The sequence below is a fragment of the Manacus vitellinus genome, unplaced genomic scaffold (genome assembly GCF_001715985.3).
Source record: "Manacus vitellinus isolate BGI_N305 unplaced genomic scaffold, ASM171598v3 scaffold_1_pilon, whole genome shotgun sequence".
Lineage (NCBI taxonomy): Eukaryota > Metazoa > Chordata > Aves > Passeriformes > Pipridae > Manacus > Manacus vitellinus.
The window spans coordinates 26,507,975-26,521,626 of NW_021939396.1; the positions used below are offsets into that span (position 1 = coordinate 26,507,975).

At 36.2% G+C, this 13,652-nt stretch overlaps 1 protein-coding gene across 8 annotated transcripts in view; it reads right to left on the reverse strand.

Annotated features, from left to right (window-relative positions):
* Positions 1 to 509: 509 nt before the first annotated feature.
* RALYL (RALY RNA binding protein like) overlaps positions 510 to 13,652 on the reverse strand; it is a 373,182-nt gene continuing 360,039 nt past the window's right edge. For all 8 annotated transcript variants that reach the window (XM_018078907.2, XM_018078926.2, XM_018078914.2 and 5 more), the window contains one exon: positions 510 to 1,496. In XM_018078907.2, coding sequence (XP_017934396.1) covers positions 1,479 to 1,496 — 18 coding nt within the window. In that variant the 3' untranslated portion in view covers positions 510 to 1,478. The remainder of the gene's footprint in view (positions 1,497 to 13,652) is intronic.

Consider the following 13,652-nt stretch of genomic DNA (forward strand, 5'->3'; position numbering starts at 1 on the left):
AAATTTAAAGTTCAATATTTTAAAGAGTCTCTCTGGTATCTTTTGTTTTCTCTTGCTTTCAGCCTACAGAGAATGATTGAAAGGGCAAGGTAAGGGTTCATCTCTATAGTGCTGAATGATCCCAAATACCAAATACCTCTGGTCATGGATATCAATGGATGTCAGGTCTTTGTGCTGCAGACTGGAACACAGCTGGGTCTGAGCTCCATTTGACTGCCTAAGATACTTCCCAAGTTAACACTATTCCCTCTTGAAAAGCTGTAGTTACTAAATAATTTATTTCCTTGCAACTACTTTAAAGACATGTCTCTTTCTACAGGAGTATATCTCACATAAAGATGTAGATGATATATTCCTTGTTTCATGTCATCTGCAGTGCTAAGGAGGTCTGACTTCGGGGTGGTGAACAAACTGGTACTTTTATCAGAGAAGAAGACCTTTTGCCCATATCTTATATGCTTTGATACCCTTAATGTCTCAGTAACACAGGAGAAATAATGCATCCATTCTGTTTGAAAGGAATTATGATTTATTAAGAAATTCTATACTGAGATTCCCCCTACAACATCTGTAATAATTAATTATTCTAACTTCAAGTTTTTAGGAGGGATTTAGGATTTTGTGAGTGGAAAGACTACTGCCAGAAAATAACCCAAAAAGTAATAAGTAGGCTAACTCAGGTTGTCAGATGTTGACAGGCTATAAGTAATTTTCCTGGCTAGACAGGAGACTGACTGTCATGGAAACTTTCCATATGGTAACAACAAACAGCCTTTAGAGATTTGCAGGAACAGCTGTAACAATGTCTGATGAATGGCATCACAGAGAGTGCTTATCTGAAGAAAGAGATTTACAGAAGGATCCAATTTACAGTTTGTCAAGGATTGCTCTCTTATTTTGACATTTTCACTTTTTAGAAGCTATCCTATTACTAAATATAATTATTTCCAATGAAAAATAAATTAAATAAAATAATGGAAAATACCATACAATGTATTTAAATGTGACACTGATCATAATGGTCTTGTTTGAATTAAACATTAAACAAAGAAGTGCAATATCACCTGACTCTAAATATGGTATAACAGTAAAACATGCTAATCATAAAAATAGCTTTTAGAAATATACATTTGTATACAGTGTTTTCCACACCTGTTAAATATGTCCTTCATATTATTATGATACAGTACATTGGCCTTTAAGACATCAAAATTAAAAAAATAATACCAATAATTAGCCAGAGAAAACCACATTTACAATCTAAACCATAAAAATCTGACAATTGTACAGCTTAGAACATATAAGAAATGGAATTTCTAATATTTGAACAATAACGTCCATTTTAATAAGTAAACTGAGTTTCATACAAATTGAATTAAAGGTGTTGCTAGCCAGTAAGAAACCGCAGTTCACAATTTTCTGTGGGGAAGTCAGAGTTTCTCTTCTCAGCCTTCAGGGGGTTCACACATGACATCTCATCACTTGATCTGTAGAAACTGAGAAATGAAATGTTGGCTTTAGTATGAAGGCATAGAATTTCTTCCAGCAGAACCTCAAAAAGAAGCCAAGACAGCTGGGGAAAAGAGTAAAGAGGACTATGATTTCACTTTTTCACAAATCAATCAAATAGCAATATCTATTAGATTTTCCCATCTTAAACCATCGAAGGCTAAAAGAAGAATAGTGTTCCTGCAGCAGTGGACAATCAGGACTGTGCAACAATCCTGAATTAGACTGTATGGACCAAAATAATAACAGTGAATCAAGCAAGAGCTGCTGAGGTTGAAGTATACCTGCTCTCAACAAGCTATGCAAACAACTGCTGCATGTCTATTTTAGCGGCCGGAAATAGAATAATGTATCTTAGCTGTTTTGCAATGAAATGCTTTATTTACATAATAGCATTCAATCTAAATAAATTGCATGTAGAATTCTTTACTTCAGTCCCATCACACTATTTATATACCTTACTCCATTTCTATTGACTGTATGCTTTCAGCAATGCCTATAGTTACCAGATTGATGGATCTTTCCTCAGTGGCTTCCCTTTTGTTGTTGCCCATTTTATTATTGTTCTTGTGTACATGCCATAGGATATAATTGTATATCCTCTGATTTCTTTTGTTGTTTTACCAGCCACATTGTGAAACTGCAAAAATCCAGTATTATTCAATGCTTTTGAGGATCATTCTTCCATCAGAGGCAGAAACAGGTAGCATCTAAATATCTGGGTCCTATGATATGTGATCCATTAATACTACCAGCTTCAACTAGGCATTCAGGGATGCTTCAGGGGAGCATAAGACATACCAGATACACTTGCCCATAATAGTTTCCTAATCACATCCGTTTGGAAAACTGTCATTAGAAAATGTTAACAGAAGTAGATGGTTTCTTTTTTTAAACTGAAATTTTCAATCCAAGGGGTTTTTTTTTAAATTTTGACCGGAAAAAGATATTTCAGTCAATTTCCCCCAACCTTTGGTTCCATCTTTTTCTATAACTAAACCAGAATACAGCTGACAAAATCTGGTGCACTTCTGATCAAAGCCTGAAAAATTTCCAGATGTTCTTTTCAGACAATTTCCACCTCCTTCAGTGAGTTTTAAGTCTGACTTTTCCTTACTCATTAAAAAAAAAGGGAAAATTTCTGTTAAAATTTCAATTTATTGAAAACATGGTTTTCAAGTGAAAAGGATTTTACCAGAAATATCAGAGTCCCTGCAGGACTGGCCTCCTGCCCTTTGAAGCATTCAGGCATCAGATTTTTCACTTGTTTCAAAGAGAGCAACAGATTTCTGGTTGTGATCTTCTCGAGTAACCAGTATTAGGGAGAAGAGCTCAAGTGAGAGATTTCAGAACTTTCTTCTTTCAGTTAAAACATCCTGAAACTATTCTCTACTTGCACAGAGAGAAATCTTCATCTCCCCTATTTTAGGTCTGATCCCTAGACAGACCTATCTATATGAAAAATGACGCTTAAATTCTCCCCTTAAGTCTGTGAGAGGCCTAATGGCTGTTAAGTAGTTTTCATCTTAGAAGAAGTAAAAAACCCACTGTACATCCTATTAGCTCCAAAGAAGATATCTCTTTTCTAGTCCTTTTTCACCTATGCTTTGCTGTTCCATTAATGAAAGCAATAATTATGCAAGTAAGAAGAGAGGCAGATTTTAAAGTTACTGAAGCTTTTTCCCCTCACCATAAACTTATCAAGCATTTACCTCTCACTAACAATAAACAGCTTCATTAGGTTACTAATGTGAAATGTTACTGCTAACCACATGGATCCAAGTCATCAATGCTGCTTTGCTTTTGTTTAGAACAAGGGTATGATTTTACCAACTATACCAGTCCAAAATCTTGCATTCTTTCTTCTGTATGTGGGCTTCATATTTGCCTCTCAATGCAAATAATGTTAAATTCTGAGAAGAAACTTTAAAATCTGAAATAGTCAAGCTTTTATTTTGCATAGAATGATAGGAATCCTGGACTATGATTAATCTAGACTAAGGCAATGTTAATTTTCTCCTATTTCTTTCTTCTGAATAGTGTGCAGTTTATCATCTGGCTTTATGGTAGTGCTGATGATATTAAAAAGCCCTCATAATGACTAATATTTTTTCATTTCTTTCACCCAATATATAAAAGCACATCCCGACACAACAAGGATGAACTGAATGACATTTAAGCCAGCAATAAGGCTTTCATTTGATGTAGTTCTAACAGAAAACCACTTTAGAAAGTGTGATTTGACCATAATGCATTTTAAGAATTGAATAACCCAACTGAGCATGCAGACTTGGCATCTGTAGACAATATCAAAGAAACAGTATATTCTGTCCTAATTGCCATCATAATATCTGAAAAAAAGCTGGAGAGCGGTTATGGAATATTCATTGGTTCATTTTTCACCTAAAATTATTTCTGCTGCTTTTTTCCCTATCTGGATAACTTTTTGAGCTTGAACTACTGAAAACACTCTTCTTAGGCATTACACTATTTCTGTCTTCCAGAAATGCTATTGCTACTGTTAATGTAGTTCCAGTATGATCCTTCTGGCATTTTCACCAAATGTAAATTATACTAGACTAAATTAATTTTAACTATGCGCTATTACAATGTATATAATATAGGAAAGCCAATATTAAATATTAAAAACCTCACTAAATGAAAGTGCAGTTCTACTTAATGTGCCCCAAACTATAATAATTCAAAATGATGGAGTAAATCACATAAAATTCAGTAAAAATGTAGAGTTTCCCATCTTGCCTTTTAGATGTTAAATAGTTAAAAACTTACCTCCCCTCGAAGCCTAGATAATTCCTATCTTTATGTCTGTATAGTTTTAAGAATGCTCTGCACGTAAAGGACATTTTCCTGTGGGAGAGCCTCGCCACCAGATCACCTGTCAGGGGACCATTTCCTCTGTGCTTCATAGTCAGGAAACACAACATAGTAGGAGTAGCTTGCACTCTGTATTGCTCCTAAAAGTCTTTTATGAGAAGACAAACTCAATATATGATAAAGACCTGCAGGCATCATTCTTTCAGAACAGGATGCACCAACCCCCTTTCCCTGGCCTCCCCAAGCAGATGAGAGCTGTAATGGTAGACCAGCCCTTCTGTGGTTGGGGAGCTACTGACTTTTCTAAACTCATTCAGATGGACTTTGTCTGTCTGAAGGAGACAAGAGTTTTGTTCTCTGCTGGCTGGATCTAAACAGAGCTCAGCCTCTTTCCTGCTCTGGTTTATTTGTTCTTCCTTGTAGTTTGAAAAAGGGAGAAGAACAGGAATAAGCTTCTTCTTCCCAATAAATACCTAGTTTCCGTCTCACAGGGTTTATAAGAAAAGTGTGCTGGACTTCCTTTACCATGCTCATCTTCCGGACTTAGATGTACAAGAATAAATCTTACTTTATGAGAGCATAAACTGAGCATATGTTCTTGGGAGGGAGTATTAGCAATGCACTATGACTAAAAGACAGAAAAGATGTACATGATTAACATCTTCCCTTGTAGTATATTAGGAAAATGTTTAAAGAAAAGTTCCACAGAATATGGTTGTTACAGACTTTACTATATTACCCTATAGTAATTTTAAGCAATCGGAGCATCCAACAAGTATATGCAAGATTTTCATCTGACAAAATGCATGTTTTTAAACAATCAATGGCTCTGAATGTCTTTTGTGATTACGTTAATCTTAGAAATTCCCAGAAAATGCATCTAAAAAGTGAATGGGTAGATGATGGTGCACATATACACATGAACTTGAAACCCAAAAACTCAAGTATCCTTCCTCTTGCTCTCCTGCCTCTTTTTCCTTGACAGACAAACCCATTCTCATGACTGGAATTCTGAGTTCAATAACTATAATGGAGGCATCTCAAACTACTGCTGACCACTTTTTGGTAAAATTGCACATCTACCTCTTGCAGGCTCCTGTTAAGTAGGAAACTTTATGCCTGACACCTTTCTAGGTTTCTGTTGGTGTCTGACTAGGCTTTGGCAGTGGATTATGTGACTGCCATACATCACTTTCTGCAAAACAACTGCAAGTCCCATTAAAATGCAGCAGGTGTGATATTCTTTTACTCCCAGCACTGGCCCTCATTCTTGCACTACCTCAAACTGCAATTGTAACATGATTACTTTGATTGCATCTGAGGTTCACTATACTGTTATCTCTACAACTGAATCTAGGTCCACAGATGCTGTTCTTACACCCTCTAGGATAGCATACTCTGTTTCATCTCTAATAATTTCTTTTGATTATGAAATGTTCTTTCTGGACAGCCAAGGAGGTGAAAAACAATCTGTTTGCAGATCAGGCATTTTTAAAAAATCCCAACAAAACATCCAAAACTTAATTAGCCATTATTGATCTAGATATTTACATAAAATAAGAAAAATCAGAATGCAGTACAGAGAGTAGCAGTGCAAATTGTCATTCTGTTTGTTTGCTATGTCTAACTCAAGACATAGCTTGAGTTTCTCTGCCTTTTCTCTTAAGCAGGCAGCTTGCACTGAGTGCAAAACCAGTAATTTATGTTTGAGAGGTACCATGGGGGCATGCTCATTTGCTGGCTTTTACACATCATTCTTCATCATCAGCAGAAAACCATAAGGAATGAGTAGGGCTTACCAAGGAACCTTGAATTTGTATTAGCTATCACATTGACTTCCCAGCTGTACATCTTGTACTTGGTCCCTTGATTTAAAGTGGGAAATCTCTAATTCAGGAACAGTTATATATTTAGTTTAATGCCCCCATATGAAGTGTAAATGTTCAGATGTGAGCAGGGGAATGTGAATGTATGTTACACACTTGCTGCTGTCAGCTGTAACCCTTGTAAAACATGACAAAATTATGGCACTAAAGCAAAACTGTTTATAATGAGCTAGTGATAGAAGATTCACTGCATTTAACAAATAGAGGGATTGTACAGTTTGATAAATATTAATAAAGAATAATTGCAAGAACTGGTTGCACCTTCTTTAAATCTTTCTTCAAATGATGAAACCTAATCATTATGCTTTGCACTCTGTCAATCATACTTTAATTGCTGAAAACACTACAGAATCGTTTTTCTGTTCAGTGAACAGCTTAATTACTTTGAAGAGTTAGTACTTATGTGAGTACATGTGAGAATGACTGTTTTACTTATCAGTGAAAACAAGCCTCTATCCCCTTTGTATTAAAATGCTCTGTTTCGATTGTTTGCCTGAAAAAAATCAACAGGAAGAATAAGATAGCCCTATCAGATACTGATTTTCCCACTAGACCAACGTATCTTTTTCTGAGTCCTGTGTAGGCAGAATTGTGATGGATACTTCTGGGTGTAGTGGTGGAGAGAGGATCCAATATTTGGAGAGTGCCAGTGAGGACATACTGCAATTGAGATGATAATCAGGTGTGAGACTGAAGGAATGACTTTGGGATTAGAGTCACCATGGTTGTTTGAGAGCCTGAGAAGAGCTATGAGGGAAAGAAGTAGATCAGTCTGCCTTACTTTAATCTGTGTTTTTCTCCTGCTAAACCACTTTTGGCAGTAAGGCCTCCTGATACTGTCCACAGAGTTTCCTCTGTCTGTACCAGTGTGCCTTGAGGTATCCAGTACCAAACACAGCAGAGAAAAAAAGTCCCAATTTTGTTTAACCCTGCATATGAGTGAATATTCATAGCAAATTCTCAAAGGTATGACTCTCATTGAAGATCATTAGGTGTTTTCTGCTTCTTGGGATTGTGCATGTTCCATGAGAAGCAAGTCTGAGCCCTATCAGGATTCATAATAGGCATTGCCCTTTATCATCCTAAATGCTACAGAGAAGATGGTTTTAGGCTACAGGGTGCTGCCAGAAAGCTGTAGAACAAAATTCCTACTGAATTAACCTTTCCTTGATGTGAAGAGTAGGGAATTCTCTAGTGTGAGGTGGTGATCCAATTAGTAATAATGTTAAAGGCAATAGTTCCTGTCCTACCACTGCCAAGGATACCGGTTTGAACACACAGCTTAATGCATAAAGGAACTACTAAAACTTGTACCCTGAGGCCATTCATTATGTCTACATTTTAAATAGTGTGGTTTTAAAATATATGAAAACAGAGGATTACTAGGAGAACTACCTTAAACTAATTCCACAGAAAGTACCTACTAAACTTTCACAGTATTGCCAAATTAGAGTTTAGATAGGTATCAAAAACCCGATTGTACCCATTGTAGGAAAAGAAATACTGTACACAATGATGGTATTGAGATGTGGAGTGTCTTGTCAAATCAATCAGAGATTTTTCATTTACTTGGAGGCAGAAGTTTTACTCAACTAAAAGACCAGGTGGAGTGAGATAAAAAACAAATAATTAGAGAAGAAATGGGGAGAGCAACCTGCTGGAAGGAGTGGTTGGAAGCATATAGCATGAGACAGAGATGCCAGGAAAGCCCAGAGTAAACCATAGGAAGAGGGAGCTGAATGAGTCGAACAGTGATGCACAATGGATATTTAAATGGTGACAGTATAATGAATTTGGATAGTCAATGAAACATACAGGATGTAGAGTTACCTGCTTAAAACTGTCATCTGTGAAAGACTTGGTGTAGGAATGTGATCAAGGTGGAAATAACAATAAAAGCTGGTCCTATTTTAAACAGGTTTTGCTTTGCATCTTCCTGCCTAATACTTATTTTAATGCACAGTGCTTAGTAGGGCATAAAATTTTGGTTTTATGAGGATTTCAAGAGATACTAATTTTAGAATAAAAGTTACAAAGCAAAATGCTGGATTTGGGGTTATATTGTGGTCTACAAATGGTGCAGAATCACTTAACAGCTGAGAAGGAATTAGTATAAACCTGGAAAGAGGAAGTAGAGAAGAATTTAGCCTTTTAATTCTCTGTTTATTTGGTCTGGAAAACACCTTACTCATTTTGAAAGACTACAAAACTATAGTATAGTTTCAGAAATCAACAGCAACAACAATTTGGAAACTTAGATACACATAACATCATGACAGGCTGACTGAGATAGCATTTGATTAACTTCCAAATCTTCATTTTGGGAGACTGAGCTTGTTTTATTCTTCACTGATTGCTTTTCTGTTGAAATGGCAATTACAGTTCTATCACCTTCGAAATAACTTCCCTTCTCTAAGGTCTATAAATGCCGATGTACGGATAAATTCAATCTGCCTTTCATGTTTTGATATTAATCATGCAGAAAATCTTCTTGGTAACACATTTATATTTTCTCAAAAAATTGAAACCTTTTGGGTCACTAACTGCAGTGGCTCTGCAATTTGTCTTGAAAAAATAAAAACATTTAAAATTTCTGCCTTTTAATATGGAAAAATAACAACCTTTTGGCTTTCATTGTTTACACCTATTTACTCTTGTTAAGACTTTGAACAGAAAAATGTTTCCTCTGAGGGTTTTTCATTCAGCATTCTCAAGGCTCAAGCATACTGATAAAGCCTGTGAAATGAGTGTTTTCCAGGGGAACTAAAGCTATTTACTTTCAAAGACTGACACACCAGAAAAAATATGTGAACCATGACAATTGCTCAATTTCAGTTAAATCTAAGAATTTGATGATTAAGCTGATAGACTCAAATCCATAGCCAAACACAGGCCCAGTGGCTGGCCTGAGTTGTTCCAGAGGATTTCAGTGTCCCAGTGAGAGCCTAGAAAACACCAGTGTCCCCCTTCCCATCCACCACTTTCCCAGCGTACCTCATACTGCTGCTTTGGTAGCTATATTAGGTTACTGTTTTGATGTCTGTTCTCCCTACACAGGGCTGGGGAATGTTGGTTCCAAATAACGGGTGAACCAAACCCAACCCAGCAAATTCAACAAGTCAACCAAAGTTTACTGGAGTCAACCAGAGTACAGGGAAGTAAAAGAAGAGCTACTCCACCAAAATTAGTTAAAATTACATTGGGAAAAATACTGGTGGGTGGAAACTGAAATCAGTCTTCATATTTAAAGTGTTAACTTCAATTAAATCTGATATTTCTTTGCCTGCCATAAGGTACAGCAGAAGCTTGTGAAATTTTCTGTAAGTCACCACCATCTTCACCTGAATAGAAATCCATGCTTGCTTCTGGGTGGTAGGTGTTTGGCTGTCCTTGTTTGTGCACTGCACTCAGAGGTTGACTCTATGCTCATAAATTTTAGTCTAGAAAAATCTGTGGAGCTAATTCTGATCTACTTAGATTGAATAAATATATTGAGGTTACTAACATTGAATATTAAGGTCACATGTTATATCAGAGATGAGTTAATATAATATAGATTATATATTACAGAATATAGATTCACAGGAATAGATGTGAATTCAAGAAAATTATTTTGTTTATTTGTTTTAGAGAAGTGCAATTACAGGCAGGAAAGTCTAGTAGAAAGAGACACAAAATGTGTGATAATATTACATGCATTTTCTGCACGTTCCCATGTGATATGTGGAGGACAAGGTTTAAATAATTTGAAAAATATTATGTAGTCAGTCAGAAGTAACCTAGTTAAAACCCTGAACACCACTTAGGAAGTCGTCTTCTGATAAATCAACTGCCAGGAAAAATGAGGAGGAGGAGCCAGTAGCAAGGCCCTTCCAATGACTCACAGGACAGTGGGTGAGCAGCAAACATACCTACTGTGCCATTGCATACATTAAATATAACAAAAGGGCATGTCAGGAAGTTTCTTACATTTTTTGATTTCATGGCATGCTTTTATTATTTTTTTCATTTTTTCAGTCACAGGTTATTAGATTTACTGCAGTTCTGGAAGGTACAACAAATTACTATCTGTCGGGTATGCTACCCCTAATGACTTTCTTAGCTTGCTCAAGTACGAACATCTTGCACTGATATTTATCAAGTGAACACAACCTTTACCTATTCATTTGTCTTAGGAATGATGAGCATCATGTTTCTCCTGATACTGAAAGCAAGATTTCAATGAAGTCCAAAATATTCAGTGCATAGAAAAGACAAAATTTTGTTTGGTCTTAGTGATTTTTAAAGTAAGCTGAATAAGATTTCTAGCACAACGTTGCTTCAACCATTGCCACTAATCAGAAGTTTTGTCCTTTTTTTTTTCCAAGGTAGTACCCTGTATAAGTTGTCATAGTACCTGTTGATCTTTTCAACAAGACTAATCAGTCTAATTTGGTTTATAAAAAAAGTCAGTCTTGTCTGTCCTCATGCTATGGACAGAAAAACAATGCCTCTAAAAGGGCAATCAAAAATCTCATTTAATTACAATAATACCTTAGGTACTCTCAGTACTATCACACAGTCATATATTTGATCAGTCTTACTATTTGAGATATGCAAAACTGGGTTTAAACTAGATGAAATTCATTGGAGAAATTTTTGTTGTTTTTCTGTAGATTTTATTCGACTCTCAACTGAGTATTCTTATTGTTGAATTTCATACAAAATAATAAAAGCAAGGAAAGTTTCACAACTTCATAGAGATTTGCTATTAAATTAATTTCCCTTTAACTACTTATAGGAGGGGTGTGATGGACACACTCAACCCCTTAACCAAACTCGTGAGAGTTTGGTTTAGGCTTCAAAGGGGGTAAATGCTTGAGCCATAGCCCAGCCAAGAACTCTTCTAGTTGCAGTCTGTTCTCTGAAGGCCCACAAAGGCAAACAGTGACACAGTGAGCATTGGTGTGTATGAGCTTGAAACACCTGTCATGCGATTAACACATGAACAGCAGGAAACTTTTCCAAGACTCATTTAACAAGGCACGAAGCAAATTGTGGGTACAAGGAACCCCAGGCATATCTTTCTCATTGCAAGTAACTTGACTACAATCCAACCAGTTTATTCCACAAATACGACAGCTTAAGTGAGCCTTCTCTGAGCTCTCCCAGCCAAGCAGCCTGGCTGCATGGTGGTGGTCTTCCCTTGAGCTGAGATGCCTCTCAAGGTTACTCCTCGAGGCACATAGACCATTTATCAAGAGTAGATGTTTGGTAAGTGACTGATATTACACAAAACCTTTTAGTATGGTAACTCTAATTTGTGTCTTGGTAACTCTGAGTTCTGTCTTGGTAGTTTTGAATCATTGTTCAAATGATTGTTCTATACAACATTAAAGTGAACTTTATCACTGAAGCTTGTTTAGTCACACTTTTACAACATAATATTAAAACCATCTTTGCTAATACCTTTGCTAATACCTTTCAGCAATCTAAATCACACATTTGCGACAAGAGGGAAATGTTTTTGATGAGCTTTAGCCAAAGAAGTAGTTGGTTCCTTTGATTTAAATAGTAATTGCATAAATTCCTACAAGAAATATAGCTATTATTTTATCATAATGGCTTTACTTTTGCATAGTGAAACTCAGTGCAGCAAGAGGATTATTCTGAGTTTTATGTCTGTGGTAGTTTCTGTTATTCATGTTTGAAACATGATTCTCTTTCAGACATTAGAAACAAATCTGATAGACTGAAAACATGCAGTGTGGAGGTAGAGAAAAGGACAAGAGTAAGAAATTAAATACCCCTGGGAGGTAAATATAGCTGAAATATACTTAATAACAAGAGAACTATAATTGTTGTTGAAATAACTGCTGTAAATCTACAGTGTAACCAAAACTAGGCCTCTTACAGTCTCTGTATCTTGGGTTCTAAAATAAGTTAATAAAAATGCCTCTTAAGACATCTCATTAGAATTGACTCATTATTATGGAAGTCCTATCTAATAATGCTCTTGTGGCTTTATTACTTTTAGCATAGCCACAACGACATAAAAACACAATGCTGTGACTGTGAATATATCCTTCAAATTCCAACTAAGCACTAAGCAGAGTCTCATCTGAGTTATGACACGATAAATCAGTTATATCTTAACTTCAATCACATGCTCTACCAGAAAACACTGTTTGCTCTACTGAATACTTAACTACTAAACCACTACTGTACTGTTAATATTATAGTTAGCTATTATGAAAGGTTGACAGTTTGGTAGAAACTCTTATTCTCAAGCAAGTGTAATACAGATAAGAGTGCTTGTGTATAACTCATTCCAATTAATTATTTTGTTGGTATTGTACTGAGCATTAGCTGAAAGTGATTTTTTTTTTCAAATTTACTGTACTTCAGGCTTTTTTTTGAATGCAAACAACAACTATGTTGTTTACAAGAGGATTGCAATAACTTGATCAGTGCTTCCTCAATGATTGATTAGCACCCTTTGAAACAAATTCAAAGAAGATATATTAAATGTTCTGGGGCTGCACTGGGTTGTCCAGGTGCTAAATCAGCAGAGTCCTGATCTCAGTCCTGCCACACACTGTTAATGCTACCTCTGGTAAGAAGGGGCTTGTTATAGAGGGACTGAGGACAAGCAGCTTCTCAAATATCCAAAGCGTTGGACTGCTGTTGCAAAGGTGACTTTGCTGTTCTTCATTGTGAAGTCACAGTATTAAGAGGGGGTTATTTGGTTTCCTTCCCACTACTTACAATTTAAAGACATGGCAGATACCTAAAACCTGCTTAATATCACTTATGATTTGTGTTCCAATGATTTGTGATCTGTTTGTGATTTGTGTGTGAACTGAACCTAGTAAACATGAAGATCTATTTTCATAGGAACTTGTTTTCTGTAAGACAGTATGGGAAGCTGCACAGGTATGTTGTTTCTTCACAACACTGTTGAGGGACAGCTTAAAGTAAAAGGAACGTGTGGATATGTTTGCACTAGGAAGAAACAAAGAAATTTTAAATTCACTGTTACTAGAAACTGTTTAATGTTAGGAGCAGATAGAAAGCCTGAATTATGGGTCTAGTAAAATCTGAGATAACCAACTACTTGGTTTTTTACCCAAAAGAAGTGAAGGAAACAGACCTGAAGTTCTCAACTGAAACAGGAGGCTAGGCCCAAAAGAGTTAACTAAGAAATTTGGGCTTGCTAACAAGCTACCAACATCCGAGACGATCTGTGCTCGTTCTGTTCTACTTACTGGACCAAAGCTTAAGAGAATAGTATAGGAACATGTAATAGGCCTAGAAGCAATAAATTAGAAATACAACAGGATCAGGTAGACATTTGAATAGGAGAAATAGGCCTGGAGCCAGGGCTTTTTCCAAGCTTCAGTGGGCGGGTCAAGAACAATGGAAAAGAAGAAGGGTCAAGCT